The sequence below is a fragment of the Mastigoproctus giganteus genome, chromosome 10 (assembly GCF_048544385.1).
Source record: "Mastigoproctus giganteus isolate SK-2022 chromosome 10, ASM4854438v1, whole genome shotgun sequence".
NCBI classification, from domain to species: domain Eukaryota; kingdom Metazoa; phylum Arthropoda; class Arachnida; order Uropygi; family Thelyphonidae; genus Mastigoproctus; species Mastigoproctus giganteus.
In genome coordinates, this window is record NC_143584.1 from 191366040 (window position 1) to 191381933 (window position 15894).

Genomic DNA, 15894 nt, shown 5'->3' on the forward strand with positions numbered 1-15894 from the left:
TATTTGTGAAAAATTATGATCATTCTTTATTGAACAACCCTTGTACTTAAATAATTATCGTATTTCTTTGATTCTAAGATGCATTTTTTCTCCCCTATAAACATCTCTAAAAACTGGGTGCGTCTTAGAATCAATGGTGTCTTACAATCGCAGGTTTTTTTTTTTTTTCCCTGTACATTGCACACGGCACCACACGTTGTGTTTTTTCACACTTTATTCTCCAATTCCATTGGAGAATAAAGTGGCGTGAGTAATTTCATGCGCTTTTGAAATGTGAAGCCACAGTTATTTCATTATAGTGGTGCTCACTCAGCGAAAACTAGGAAGTTTTGTTTGTATCTTTGAAAGTACGTAAGAAGTGGAATTTCTGTATTTCGTTCATTTTGATCCCTTATTGCACATTAAAATGTTGTCAAAAGATTGTACTATGAAGCCACATTGAAACGAAAAGTTCTTGTGTATGCAAAAGAACATGGAAATAGAGCTGCAGGTCGACATTTTAAAATTAGTGAAGTAAGTGTTCATCATTGGAGAAATGATCGCAATTCCATATTTTCGTGCAAAGCAACAACCAAGTGCTTTACAGGGCCTAAGAAAGGAAGATTTCCACAAGTCAATGAAGCTGTGATACGTTTTGTAACAGAGACACATGCAAAAGGATAAGCCATGCAATTGAAAGCCGGAGAAATTGCCAAGTCCCTCGCAATAGAGAAAATAATTTTTAAAGGCAGTCGCAGCTGATGCGACAGACTCGTGCATCGTAGCGGATTATTGTTAAGGCGCCAAACATCTATCTCTCAAAAAATTCCTGCAGACTTTCAACAGAAGCTGATTAACTTTCAGCAACAGGTGATGAAATTAAGGAAAACAAGAAACTATGAGTTTAGTCAAATTGGAAATGCTGATGAAACCCCCGTCTTCTTTGATATGCCTCGAAATTACACTGTCAATGCTAAAGGCGCTAAAGAAATCAAGATTTATAAGCACAGGCTACGAAAAGCAGCGTATCACTGTGATGCTATGCATCGCCGCTGATGGTCGAAAGTTGCCACCATATTTCATTTTAAATCGAAAAACCATACCAGAGAATGAAATTTTCGCCAAAGATGTCATTGCATGCACAAAAAAATGGATGGATGTTGGCAGAGCTTACGGAAAACTGGCTAAATGTTGTGTGGAATAGATATCCTGGAAGCCTTCGTAACCCACCTAGCATGCTAGTACTTGATACATTTCGTGGACATTTGTCCCAACGGGTCAAAAATAAAATCGTGCAAAAACTTGGTTGTGATTCCTGGTAGTATGATTAGCCATTTGCAGCCACTTGTTTCAATCAACAAACCATTTAGGGATTACTTGAGAAAGGAATATGAATCCTGGCTGTTGACTGACAACCTTCTGCTGACACATTCTGGAAAAATTAAGAAAGCGCCAGCATCAAAATTGGCAGAATGGGTATCCAACAGCTTGGAGGCTAATCCCAGGAAGAATAGTGCAGCACTCATTTAAAAAATGTTGCATCACCAAAGCTCTCGATGGTTCAGAAGATGATATATTATGGGATAACGAAGATAACAACAGCTCAGAAGAATCAGACTGTGAATGTGCAGTAGACTCTGATATTGATTCAGATGCAGATATCGACAGCTCAGAAGATTCAGAAGGAAGTGATGAATAACATACGTACTGATAAATACTATTGTTGTTAGTAAATTGAATTCTATTATAATAAAAATATTTGTTAGATATATTTTAACGTTTTATTTATTTATTTTTTCTTAGAATCAAAGCTTTTTTTCTGTTGGTGGTACTGAAATTAAGGTGCGTCTTACAATCGATGGCTTCTTAGAATCGAAGAAATACGGTAATAATCATAATAATAATAGTAATTTAGTATTAGCTATATAATGCAAGGAAACTATGGGCTTTTGCTGCACCATCAAATAAATAACAACAATAAATAAATAAATAAAAAAAAAAAACAATAAAAAGATTAGTAATAAATAAAATCAAATACAGTAGACTCGATTTTCCAGTTAATCCAAAAATACAGTAAGTCCCGACATATGTAAAAGATACATTCCAGGACTTATGTAAGTAGAGTTTTACGTAACTCGAGAATGATTAATAAAATATTGCAACTATATCTCTGACATGGCAAAATTACAAAAACCAAATACTGTCTTCAGAAGGATGAAGAAAAATATTTATATATTTTTAATTAGTTCAATTAAAAACTTTATCTGGGGACAGTGGTGAAGTAGCTGGAGTGGCACATAAGAAAAGAAAACATAAAAGGAATAAAAAATGCATGTTATTGTACTGTAAAAACTGATATCGTATGTATTTTGCAGCCTTGGTTTTTATAATTGACCTCATTGATGCCGACCCTTCACCGCTTCTGTCTTTCTCCTTTATTATTGTGTTCACCATTGGCACTTGAATTCCGTGCGATATTTGTTAATGTTTGACCATTTTCATACATCCTTGTTATTTTAATTTTCTGATCCAACTCGATCACTTTCCTTTTCTTGATAGATTTGCTTAATTCTGTCACTTAATTCTCTTAGTCAGCTAGTCAAAATGAAATTTTCTGTAAAGAACTTCACAAGGTTAAGGCGAAAACTCACTATTATCACCCAATGCGAGCTCACATTTTACTAAAGCACATTTCTGGAGGTTACTGCCATAAAACAATTTGCACTTTTCCGGTTATTGGGCTTTTCTGTTAGTGCAATCTATTATAAACAGGTAGTAAACTCGATCTTATTGCATTTGTGATAATCCCGATAACTGCAGTTGTGTGGGTTTTTACGTTATTATGGTGAGATGTGTGTCCCCTTCACTGAAATCTTCAGTCATAAAAATAAATATAAATAATGCAATGTAAGTCTGAAACTACGTAAGTCGGGGATTTACTGTATCAAAAAATGTTCAGCAACCTATGTAAAAAGTATGGCAATAGATAAAAAACAAAAAGACTTTACCATGCACCACTCGCATGTCCCATACGATGCTCCTCTTTATTATTTTTTTATGTCAGTTTTAAATCTAATAGCTTCCCTTTATTTTTTACAATGTTGGTCACCAACATTATTATGGTTCATTAGAAATTTAACGGATACACTGTTTTCAAATTTTTGAATAATTTCAAGTTTTTGTATAATTGAAAGCACAACTTTTGCGTCTGCTCATCATTTTCGCGATTTCTAAACAAACAAACAAAAAAAAAATTAGTTACTATAAAAAAAAATTCTGACATCCCTTGACATAAATAGCAAAAAAAATTTGTCCTTCGCAGTGCAATGGAATGCAACAATTCACGCGATGCACTAAAACAAACTAAACATTGTCTTTTTTTTTTTTTTCTTCTTCTTCTTCTTTTCTTTTTTTTTGAGCAGCGGGTGTGAAGACAGCAGGGGTTGCAAGATAATAGGTACACTAATCTCCCAGTAACGACTTATAATGCCCCTTCTTGTCGCTTATTTACAACTTGCAAAACATCTTTTTATACTTATTCTAGTTATTACTTGAATTTTATGATTTCTGGTTGATTTTTTTTTTTTTTTTAATTTGTTTCTTGAAGTGTTCTGGTAAATCAAGAGCCTGCTGTATATAAAAATGTAAAATAAAGAAAAAGAAAATAAACTACGTATATGTTTCCCTCTTCTCATGGGTAACCATTCAGCTGACCTTCGGATTTACCCAAGCTATCAACTTTTTCAACCTACACGGTAACCTGTTTAAGTAATTAATAATTTGCTGGCTAAAAGAAAACTTCCTACAATCCTTCCTACAATCCTGTAATTTGAGTTTAACGCCCCTAGTTCTGTAATCATTTAAAACAGCAGCTCCCAAACTACTGAGATCTATGGACCCCTTCAAAAATAAAAAAAAATAAAAAAGTTTGTGGACCCTATATATATATAAAAACAGATTACTTGATACCTCTTCTGAATGTTTCGCAGACCTCTGGAACTGGTCTACGGATCCCAAGGGTTCTGCAGACCAAAATTTGAGAAATGCTGATTTATAAAATGAAACTTTTTGCCTTCATTCATTTTACTGTTCTTGGAGAGACTTATAGATCATAATCAGTTCCAATCTAAGATGCCTGGTTGCCAAACTTTGTAACTAGGGTGACCAACCACACCAAATTTTGAAGGACATCGTGATTTTCGGCTCTCTGTGAGGTGGGATGCCATTTGTCCCGATTTATCTCATATTTATATTAAAAATAATAGACGGCTATGTTCTGTTGATTGTTTGATGTTGACCTAATAATGAATAAACGTTTTACTTACGTAGCTACGTGTATCTAATTTATTCATCCTACCTATTTTAAAAATTAATATGTCAAGATATACCTATTCTATATATCTATAATAACCAAGGAGGGACATGTAGTTAATATTACAAGTTATTTTGTAATCTGATGTACCAATGAAAAAATCCCAATTTTTTAAGGTTAATATCCCGAAATTGGCTGATCAAAAGTTGGTCACCCTATCTGTAACCCATGTTGGTCTTTCCTCATATGAGCACTTTTTCAGACCTCACTAAGTGAATTGGCCCCGAGTGCCAAGCGATAGTGACAAGTGCTTTACAATTGTTGCGAGCTTTGGTGTAGGCAGAAAATGAAACTGAAGAATTGGAAACAAGTCAATTATGATATGCAACATTCTTCTCTTGAACAGCCTTAGCACATTGATTGGAAAACCAAGGTTTAGATAAAGGACGAGATTTTAAAGTGGAGTGTGGAATAAAGGATTCCATTCCTACAAGAATAATTTCACTGACACGATCTGAACAAACGTTGACATCAGAAGTTTTGAAACAGTAATCTGACCAAGGAAAAGAAGAACAATCTTGCAGGTCATCCCATTTTGCATTCTTGTAATGCCAAACAACAGGAGGTTGGGAATAGCCATGAGATAAAGGCTCCATTGGAGAAGAGACATTCACCAATTTGTGATCTGAGGTGCCTAGGGATCACTCACTCTGACTGTTTACTTAAAAGGGTTGTTTGTGAGAAAAAGATCAAGCGTGTTGGCTGTATGGTTAGGATTGTCCGGTATTCTGGTAGGTAAATGAACAATCTGTGTGAGGTTATTAGTAATTGCAAAAGCCTCAGCATCTCAACCAGCTGGGTCGGTGTGGCTAGAAAACAGAAGCCAGCTGGAGTTGTGAACATTAAAATCACCAAGGAAAATTACCTCACTGTTAGGAAAGTTGGACTGGAGAAAGTCAAGTTGCAAAGAGAGGAATTCAAAGAGCCCCAAGTGATTAGTGGAATTGGGAGAACGGTAGAGACAACAGATGAATTTGATGCAGTGAGGTAGAGAGATTTTAAGCCAGAGAAGATTGAAAAGAGGAGATTCCAAATTACCACCTGGGTGGTCACCCACAGTCTGACGGGGAATATCGGAACGGAAATATGCACAAGTACCACCTTTGAGGCGAAAGGAATCATAAAGGTAATAATTTGGGCAACTAAGATGAGCAAAAGTTGAATCAACCGATAACTGATTCTGTCAGAAAAAGTACATGGGGTTTGGCAGACTGCAAGTGGAAATGGACATCATTGAGATTAGAATTGAGACCACATATATTTGTGAAATGAACTAGGAAGTATTTGGGAGGTTTAGATCTTTTCGCAGATAATCTTACACTATTATTTTTGGTAATTTGTGGTGTATTCAATAGTAAGAAAAAGTGGGTGGGACATGGTGTATGAAGTAATGAAATTTTTGGATATGGTGTACACGTGGTAAGAATAAACCCAGATCCTTGACATAATGTGGCCTTGACAGTGCCCCCCCCCATGCATACACACTACTCGGGCTCCCTCCAGTCACTATCTGGCAGAGTAGAAGTAGCATGATTATACACTAGCTGATCCGGAAGCCTCTTAAAGAGTTATCAATAGGTTCGGTCCGGTGTACTAACTAGCGGCCACCCTGCGAACACCGTTTTAGAACTGTACCCTCGAAATATAAGGAAGATTGGATCTCGCCATGATGTTCATCATAACCTCAAAAGTCATCAGTCATACTGCATGATGGAAGAGATGGGGAAGGGTTGACCAGAACTTAGCTCTGGAGACTAAACATGGGTTCGACCACTTCAAGCCTCCAATAAGCGAAGTGGTGGTATTGCCTGGTAACACAGAGGGGCGGCATTCCTCCATGTGGTGTGGACGCCACACCTCGACCCCTGCTTACGTTGGTTCACACCTGGGTGGTCACCCACAGTGTGCTTGTGCGTGGAGGTTATACCCAGGATTATTAACAGTCCCAACATCGTGAAGGTGCAAGCAGAGGATTTGGCTATCGCAGACCGTCCAGACTTTACTGAAATTGGGTACACTTGACTTGAATGTCACCCGAATATCAGTTCCATCAGCATTTTAGACTCCCAGGTAGCAAGTACAGCTTGTTTGGCATATCTGAGAGAATGTCTGTGACAACCTCAAGGACCAAATTATTGCCCCTCTGCATCATGAAATTAGATTCTCCCTTTTGCTCCCTTTATTACTTTTCTTTAAATCGTCTTCTGAATGTATACAAATCACAAATTCTACACCCACCATTGAATATTATTCCCACATTTGGTTCTGGATTGGTGCCCCCTGACTAATTATTTCCCCTCTGCATCATGAAATTAGATACCCCCCCCCCTCTCTTTCACCCACAAACTCTTGGATTCTAAAAGACAGCAGTTACAATAAATTAATACTTTTTTTCAAAAAAAATGTTTATAGTATTTGCTATAGAAGGTATTAAGTTATTGTAACTTATTGCCTTCTAAATAATTTTGGTCAATTTCCCTATCCATTAACATGAAAGCAAAAGGATTTCACAAAAGGTTCAGAAACTTAATATTTATTTAGAGTGTTAGTAATTGATCTGGATAGTTGGGAATCTTGTAATCTGCAAGTATATCAATAAACTAAACTCATTTCAAATGGAAAAATTGTTTCCTTCAATGTAATTCTTCATAATGTTAAGTAAGATATGGTGACTCATTTCTTTTCCCTCATGCTCTTTAAATATATCATTCCATTCCTTTTATTTACCCCTTTGAATCTACTCAAAGGAACTTTTACAGAAATTTCCTTAATGGATGAGTGGGCTCAGTAAAGAGAGAAATTAACTCATATCTTCTTGTTGTGAGATACCAACATATTTAAATATTAAATATCTTATTAACATTTTATTACTTTATATTTTAATTTGCATCATATACATTTTATATTTTCAGACTAAAAGTTCCAAAAGAGTTCTCATCTTGGCTACCACAAATAAAATTTCTTCTGTAACTCCACTTCTTAGAAATCCAGGAAAATTTGATATGGAAATTGAGATTCCAATACCCACACCAGGACCGAGAGCAGAGGTTAGTTTAAGATATATTTAGCTTAGCATGGCAAATTTCTTAGGAAAAGAAAGTGAGAAAGTGTGTTTTTTTTTTCCCTCCATCTTTAATTGTGTTGTGGTAAAGATAGTGAATTATAAGAAATAAAAAAAAAAAAAAAAAATGTACTGGACTCAGGATGAGAGCAAATTAACACCCACAGATGAAGGCTTATTTCTGTTTTCTTAAGTAGTTTCATTTATTAAAGTAAGAAGGTTTAATATGAACCTTCTTTAATTAATATGAAGTAGCAAGTTAAATCTGATAATAAATAAGGCTTAAATTAGTGTTTCATGGTGGAAGGTCTTCATAATGGAAGCTAAAAATAGCCAAGGATCTGATATGATATAAAAGCAAGAACTTATATTTTTCCAAATTTATTTGTGCAGATTCAAATACATAAAAAAATTTGGCATTGCTGTATTTGATACTAACATTGTTGTTTTGCATATTATTGAAACTGCTAGTTACTTTTTTTTTTTTTAGCAGATTACCTAGTAAACTCTATTTCGCGGTCGCTGATTTAATATAAAATGAAACCTAAAAAAATGTGAATTTTAAGGCGCCGTGAACATTTTCCGCCATAAAAATGCATGGGCGTGGCTAAAATTATCTTTCCCGGTCAAAACAGCGCTCAGTGGGTGGGGGGGAGAAGAGTGACAAAATCGCGTGTGTGGATGTTTCTCGCTAATCCTTGTTCAGTATGTGTTATGTGCTTGTCATGGAAGGTTTCGTCGTTTGCTTTTAATTTATATGCTTATAAATTGAATAAATTTATCAATTTATAAATTTGATATGCTTACAAAAATGATAAATCTACCGTTTTCAGGTGTAAAACAGACTTTTTCGAGTGTGTTAACGGAAGAAAGTGACTTTATTGTGGACAAGTTCTTTCTAACCCGTACAAAAATATGGCTATGAATAACAAGGGAAATGTGAAAATATCATTAGCGAATAAAATTGAGTTATTAGACAAAATTTCTAATGTCTCCTCAGTTGCAAAACATTATAAAATCAATAAGTCAACGGTATGATAAATCAAAAAATCGGAAGAAAAAATCCGCTGTAGTGTCAATGAAAACACCCTAATTGCTTCAAAAATTTGCTCTATAACTCGTGAAGTTAAATTAGAAAAATTGGAAAAGGTTTTAAATCTGTGGATAGAAGACAGAACTCAAAATAAAATTCCGTTAAGCTCACTCATCATTCATGAAAGGGCAAAACTCCTTTATCAACACTTTAGCGAAACTGGTGATAGCACTGGCAGGATAAGTTTTTTAGCTAGCAAAGGCACTGGTTTGAAAGATTTGTTTGAAATTTCTAATAAATATTACATTTAATATTAAATTGTTTCTTATTTTCATTTCAATGCCATATGCTTGCATTTCACTATGTACTGTCTATGTACATAGTCATATTATGAAGGTACATAAAATACATACATAGACAAAATTTTAGACTAGTTTTTCTTATATATTTCATACTTTGGAATGGAACCCTTGTGTATTACTATGGGAGCCATAACTCAGTATTCGCGGCATTTCTCAGGAACGTAACCCCCGCAAATAGCGGAGGTTTACTGTATATCTGTTAAACTTCACTATAATGAACATCTGAATTAGCGTTGAATTTTTTTTTGGTGAACTTTTTTTACTTTTAGCAAAAAGAATTTTGTCTGAGAAGTAATGCTGCCTAGGTAGTTTTTTTCACTACAAGTTAGATTGACACTCATGTATTATGATAAAATTGTCCATTATACAATATGCAGCGTTTGCATTCTGTGTACTTTACATACTTAGTTCAAGTTTGTTTAAATTGCTGAAGTTTACTTAATAATGTACTGTATTCATTTGCTGCGTTTTAAACAAGTGATTGTACAACTCTTCTGTAAACATTTGGTTCCTTTAAATACTCTTCTGTACTATAATTTTAACCAGCTTATTTTTGTTTTGAAAATTGTTTTAAACACTACCATAAATACCGTATGGATAAGCGTAATAAGAAAAGAAAACAATTTTTGTTGGAAGTGAAAAATAAAATTTTAGAAGCCATAGAGTCTGGAAAGAAAAAAGGTAAAGTTACAGGAGAGCTCTGAATTGCTTCTCTAATGTTATCTGCTATCTTAAGCGGTCATGACAAAATTAAAGACAGAATAAAAGTTGGCACCTTGGAAAAAAAATGAATAAAAATTATTTGTCCACTTTATGAAGACATAGACAAGGCTGTGTTTTCTTTTAGAAGGTGACCAAGTAAGAAATCTCTATCAGTGGTACATTTGTCTGAGAAAAAGCAGTGACTCTAGCAAAATTGGTTGGACGTGATAATTTACAAGTGGAGAAGGAAGTGATATTCCACAGGATAAGGTAAATGAACGGCATGCAGAGGAACAGTTGCCTGCCCATTACAATCATGACAATTTTAATACTGATGAATCAAGCTATTTTATCAGTTGATACCATGCCACACACACTTGCTGCTAAAGCAGATTGACACAGAGGAGGAAAGAAATCTAAGTATAGTCAGGCCTCGTATAGCACGATAGTGCTAAAGCAGATTGACACAGAGGAGGAAAGAAATCTAAGTATAGTCAGGCCTCGTATAGCACGATAGTTGTGTTCCTAGAAACCCTCGTGCAGTATAAACAACAGGCCCTATGGAAAAAATAGGGTTATGTGCCGACCACCCGTAATAAAATTATCGTAATAAAATAATTTTGTATTTTATTACGTAATAAAATATTGCTAATGCTTTTGCTTCTATCGTAAGCAAACTTGTTTTTTGTTTGATTTTCTATTGAAACAGATGATAGCCATTCCATCTCTTCCAATTCTTTGTGTCTTAATCTAATAGATTTTAATTACACTTTGAGTTGTTCCTGCTATGAAAGTTGTTTTTATTTTCTCTGCATTCTTTGTAATTCTCGGCATTGCCTCATTTAGGCCTGTAGCACGTGCAATATCACATGGTCTTTCATTTCACTCAAAGCGTTTCACAATTTCATATTTTTTCTCTATCGACAGAGGCGGACTGGCCATAAGCCTTACCGGAGAAATCCCAGTGGGCCAGATGCCAGTGTGATTTTGGCCATAAACGCTAGTATGAGGCCACTACAAATTTTCCCGGGTAAGAATTTTTGACCCAGTCTGCCTCTGTTTATTGATATTTCTTTTCTTTTTCTCTCTGAATCTGTAGTATCTTCACCAGGATGCTTCCACTTAACACCTTTTAAGAATTTTACTCATTTTTAGGGAATAAAGCACAATTACAAAATGAGGAGGCACGCTTAATACGCATAAACAAAGCTGGGCGCGTGTAGTAACTGAATAAACAACACCGTAAACGCAGAGACAACACTACCTCACTAGCTCACATTTTACTAAAGAAAATTTCTGGGGGTTACTACCATAAAACAATAAAAACAATTTCCAGTTGCATTCCTGCTAGTGAAATCTGTTATAAACTGGTAGTAAACTCGATCTAATTGCATTTGCGATAATACTGATAGCTGGAATTGTGTGAGTTTTTACCTTATTATGGTGAAATGTGTTTCCCCTTCACTGATATAAAAAAAAACATAAATACATTTTCAGAATCTTCTCTTCATTCCTATTGTGTTGCGTTCAGTTGGGGTGATTCCGCATTCGACTGCCATTTCTTGTAAACACAAAGGCGAATCGTGCATAAGCGAATTCGGTTCGTGTTATATACGATATCGTTCCCCTATTTATAAATCGTGTATGATCGAATTCGTGTAGTGTAAACATGTGTTATACGAGGACTGACTATAATGGTTAACTGCATTATCTTGTAATGCTTTGGGGAACGTTAGTTATTGGATAGTTAGCCACAATGTTTTAAAATGTCTTGTCTCTTTCCTGTGATTATTGTGTAAACCATTGGGCATGGATGGAACACTCTTTAATGAATAGCTAAAAAGCAAAACTGACTTGAAGATGAAATGAGAAAAACAAAAAATTATTTTGCTAATCAACAGTTGTTCCCCACATTGTCTGAGCTGAATATCTATCCCCAATTTATATTGCAATTACTGCCATCAGATTTAGGCATCATACGTATGGTTAAAATGCACTACAGAAGCCAACTTTTAAAAATAATACTTCCTAGGTTTTGAAGAAAGCAAGAAAGTTAATTTTAAAGAGGCAACTAACATGATTTTTGTAGCTTGGTGGTCCATTAAAGAGTCAACAGTTATGAAATGTTGGAGAAAAACTGGATTTTTTTTCCAAACACCAAATTAGAACAAGCATCTTGAAGTAGAAGATTTGGGGACAAATGATTAAAACTTGTGGAAGTTAGTGCTCCAGGTGCTATGGACAACATAAATTACATAATGGCGAACAGTGATTTTCATTACTTATGGATTAACAGATATAGACATTGTTCAAAATGCAAAAGGAAAGTTATTCAAATATGCAGTCAATGGAAATAGAAAGTAAAGGTGATGAGAATGTGAATCTACCGGATTGGTTGAAAATTTCTATATCAGAAATATCAGAAGCAGTGCCAAGAGTAGAAAGATATGTCAGTTTCTATTCACCACATCTGGTTTAACTGTCTGTTTTTCTTTAGAAAGTTGATGATTTTTCTAAAGAAAAACTAATACTGATGTGACATTTAGGGTTTTTTTTTTTTTTTTTCTGAGATTTTATTTCAGTAAAGGAGGTTATTATCTTCTTTTTTTCATGTTACAAAAAAAAAAGGCTTTATTCTGTGTATGTAATAATTACAAAAAAATAATTCAATAAGTACCAAAGAGTTATTCATATAGAGTCACACTGTAAGCTACTAAACGTTCAGGTGGTAAATATCCCATGCAACCACTTATGTTATGAAAGATAGTTTTATTGATTTCTTTTGTTGTAATTACTATGTTTATTAATATAAGATTTTATTTTTAAAATCTGTATAGTGTTGTTGACCAGAATATCAGTGCCATGGTGCGCCTCCGTAGCCAGGTGGGCAGGAGCAGCAGTGCCCAGCACACGCTTCTTGATTAGACCGGGATTCGAGCCCGTGACCACCAAATACGGAGGATGCGGAAAGGTCAGGGAATGACCACCGCATATCCCCGGAGCAATATGGCCTTAGGTGCTAATGCTCCTGAAAACCAAATAACAACAACATCAGTGCCATGGTAAAGTGCTTAAACTTTGGGCATGAATATCTTCTGCTGTGGTGATGTAATTAAAATAATATAACTATTAGATTAGGAATATTTTACGTTTATGCTGAATGTAGATAAAATAACGGGTGGGGAAGAAATCATTTAAAAAAAAAAAATTCATAAGTTGCCATGCTTATAAGCATTTGAATTTTAATATTAAAAATGAACTCTCATAACTGAACTGTATGAACCCAGATGCAAAACTATTGAAGGGTTAATAAAAAGTATTATTATTTTGTTTATAAATAATACTCACAGTAATACACTGCTCTGTTTGGGATGTGTATAGTGGTAGATTTTAATGAGGATTTAATATTTTTACCACTTCAGTAAATCATTAATTAATGAATACTACTAAAAAAAAAAAAAAAAAGTGCTTTTAGAACATATTAAAAGAAGTAAATAACTTTTAAAATATATTAAATATGATTTAATGCAATTATAAATAAATCCACAAGTCAAGTACTTATATCATTTTCAACAAATAGGTTTTGAAGAAAACTCAAAATGCCATGATGTTGTTGTAGTGTTTTCTGGCATAAGGGCTACTTAGGCCATATTGCACCTCCCAAATCAATTGATTTTCTAAAATCCCATGATAACCCTAATTTAATGTGAATGAAAACCAGATAAAACATCAGTTGCAGACATGAACTTCTGGTTGAAGCAAACCAGAACTAAAGCTAGCAATCATTTTTAAAGTTCACAGTGAACTAAACCTGAGTAGGCTGGCTGTGACCCAATGATTAGCATACAGTTACGGAATACAACACAAAGATTAAAGCATGCAGCCTTGGAATGTGTAACCAGTATTCTTCCATAAATACCAAAGCCTAAACTCCTGGAGTAGAAATTATCATTTTGAAATTCAGTATGTAAAATAAATCAGTAAAAAATATAAACAATGTTATTCAGTACAAAAAAAGAATTTTATATTTTTTTCCCCCCATTTTTTTTTTTTTTTTTTTTTCCAAATTTATATACATTCTGATGCAAAATGTTTTGAGTATCATGTTTAATAAATTTATTAGTGTATTTTAATTTAACATTTTCCAGAATTTTAATAAAATAGCACACACCAAGTTAAATAGCTAAATGTTTTTTTTTTTTTTTTAAATAACCTTCATTCAATGTGATTTGGCCATTATAGCCTTAGATGCTAATGCGCCATAAAATCCTAAAACAAAACATTCAGACAAGCTTTCATCAGAATGTAAGTTATGATTTTTATAGTGATCATCTCTGGCTGATAATAAAATTTATTTTAAAATAAAAGTATTGAAAGCTATACATTTATGGATTAAAGCTCTTTTTTTTTTCCTTTAGATTTTTGCCAAACTGCTAAATGACATTCCACATAACATGACTGAGAATGATATCCAAAATATAGCTGATTACACCCATGGCTATACTGGAAGTGACCTAAATTTACTGTTGCAGGAAGGTAATTTTTTTTTTTTGTCATCTGAAATTTATTCTGTTCTCTGTAAAATGAAAAGAGATGATTTTTTTTTATGCTAAAATTTTAAATTGTTATTTATTTGTTATTTGGTTTTTTTTTTTTAGGAACATTAGCAACCAAGGCCATATTGCTCCGGGGATATGTGGTGGTCATTCCCTGACCTTTCCGCATCCTCCGTATTTGGTGGCTCATGGGCTCGAACCCCGGTCTAATCAAGAAGCATGTGCTACGCACTGCTGCTCCTGCCCACCCGGCTACGGAGGCACCAAAATTTTTAATAACTGACTTCCAGATAATGTAGACACGAATAATATGAGGAATAAATTAATTCAGAAAAGTGACCAATGAAAATGGTGCTCAACATTGCCAGTGGATAATTGTATTAAATGCAATATTTACACATACAATTAACAACTCACTGAAATGGAGCATTGGGACTGATTATCACTCCTCAGTATGCAGAGAGAAAAAAGTGCAGTGTTAATGGTTGTTCACAGCATATCTTGCGGCTTGAAAGCATACCTTTATAATACAAGTGCAATCTCGGTATTCTTCTTCTTCCAGTCACATAGCTCCCTGAGGAGCTGTTGTGGCCACCAACAAATTCCTCCAACTCCATTGATCATGTGTTCTACGAGCGGCAACGCAAAGTGTCATGCCCAGAAGTTCACTGATCCCATTCTTCCACTTAGTTGCAGGTCTTCCTCTGCACCTCTCCCCCCTCGATTTTTCCTTCCATTATATTCTTCAACAGAAAGTTTTCCCTTCTTACTATATGACCAAAAAATTTTTTTCTTTTGTTAATGCTATGAAGAATTTTAGGCCTGCCAATTTTATTTAATACTCACTCATTTGTAAGAAATATGCAGTATTCTCCTGTAACACCACATTTCAAATGCCTCAATTTTCTTCCTGTCAGCTCTTTTCAGATTCCAACCTTCACATCCATAAGTGGCAACTGGAAAAATTAATGAATCAGTGATTCTCAGTTTCATCTTTAGGGGCAGATCTTGATCTCTCCATAATCTCATCAGATCAGCGAACAACGTTTTAGCAGTTGCCTGTCATCTCTTTACATCATTTGAGCAGTCACTATTTTTATTTATTCTTGACCCTAAGTAATCAAATTCATCAGCTTCTTCAATATCTTGCCCATTAACCTTCACTTTACTGGAACCAAGATTGTCACAAATCACCATAATTTTAGTTTTACACACGTTCAGAAACAATCCTTTTTTCTTACTTGCTTCATATACTCTCCTCACAGTTTCTTTAAGATGATCCTTAGAATTGCAAATTAGCACAGTATCATCTGCATAACAAAGGTTGTTTATCTTCAGTCCTCCAATTTTGATGCCAGTCTCTAAATCTTCCAAAGCTTCACACATGATATCTTCAGCATAAAGATTAAAAAGGTGAGGTGACAAAATACAGCCGTGACTGACACAGTTACCTATTGTGAAAAAGTCTGTGTTTCCCATGTTGGTTCCTTCCTGTTCCTAATACAGTAGCTTAATCAGCTGAATTATGTGGGTTGGGAACCCCACATTAGTTATCATTTCCTATAGTTTCTCATGTTGAACACAATCAAATGCTTTTGCATGATCTATAAAACACAAAACAACTGGAACATTGAATTCTTTGCATTTTCAATAATCAGTCATAGACCTAAGATCTGATCTTTGGTTCCTCTGCTCCTTCTGAAACCTGCTTGCTCTTCTGGCATTTCTTCTTCAGATTTTCTTGAGATTCTGTTTAATATGATTTTAAGAAGAATCTTGCTAGCGTGAGAAATTAGGCTAATAGTCCTGTAATTTGAGCAAATTTTCAG

At 34.6% G+C, this 15894-nt stretch overlaps 1 protein-coding gene across 1 annotated transcript in view; it reads left to right on the forward strand.

Moving 5' to 3' along the window:
- LOC150079671 (ATPase family gene 2 protein homolog A-like) overlaps positions 1-15894 on the forward strand; it is a 154162-nt gene that overhangs the window by 73898 nt on the left and 64370 nt on the right. Inside the window, exons 7-8 of the mRNA XM_090383161.1 lie at positions 7264-7398; positions 13928-14045. Of these exons, the coding sequence (XP_090239287.1) occupies positions 7264-7398; positions 13928-14045 (253 nt within the window). The remainder of the gene's footprint in view (positions 1-7263; positions 7399-13927; positions 14046-15894) is intronic.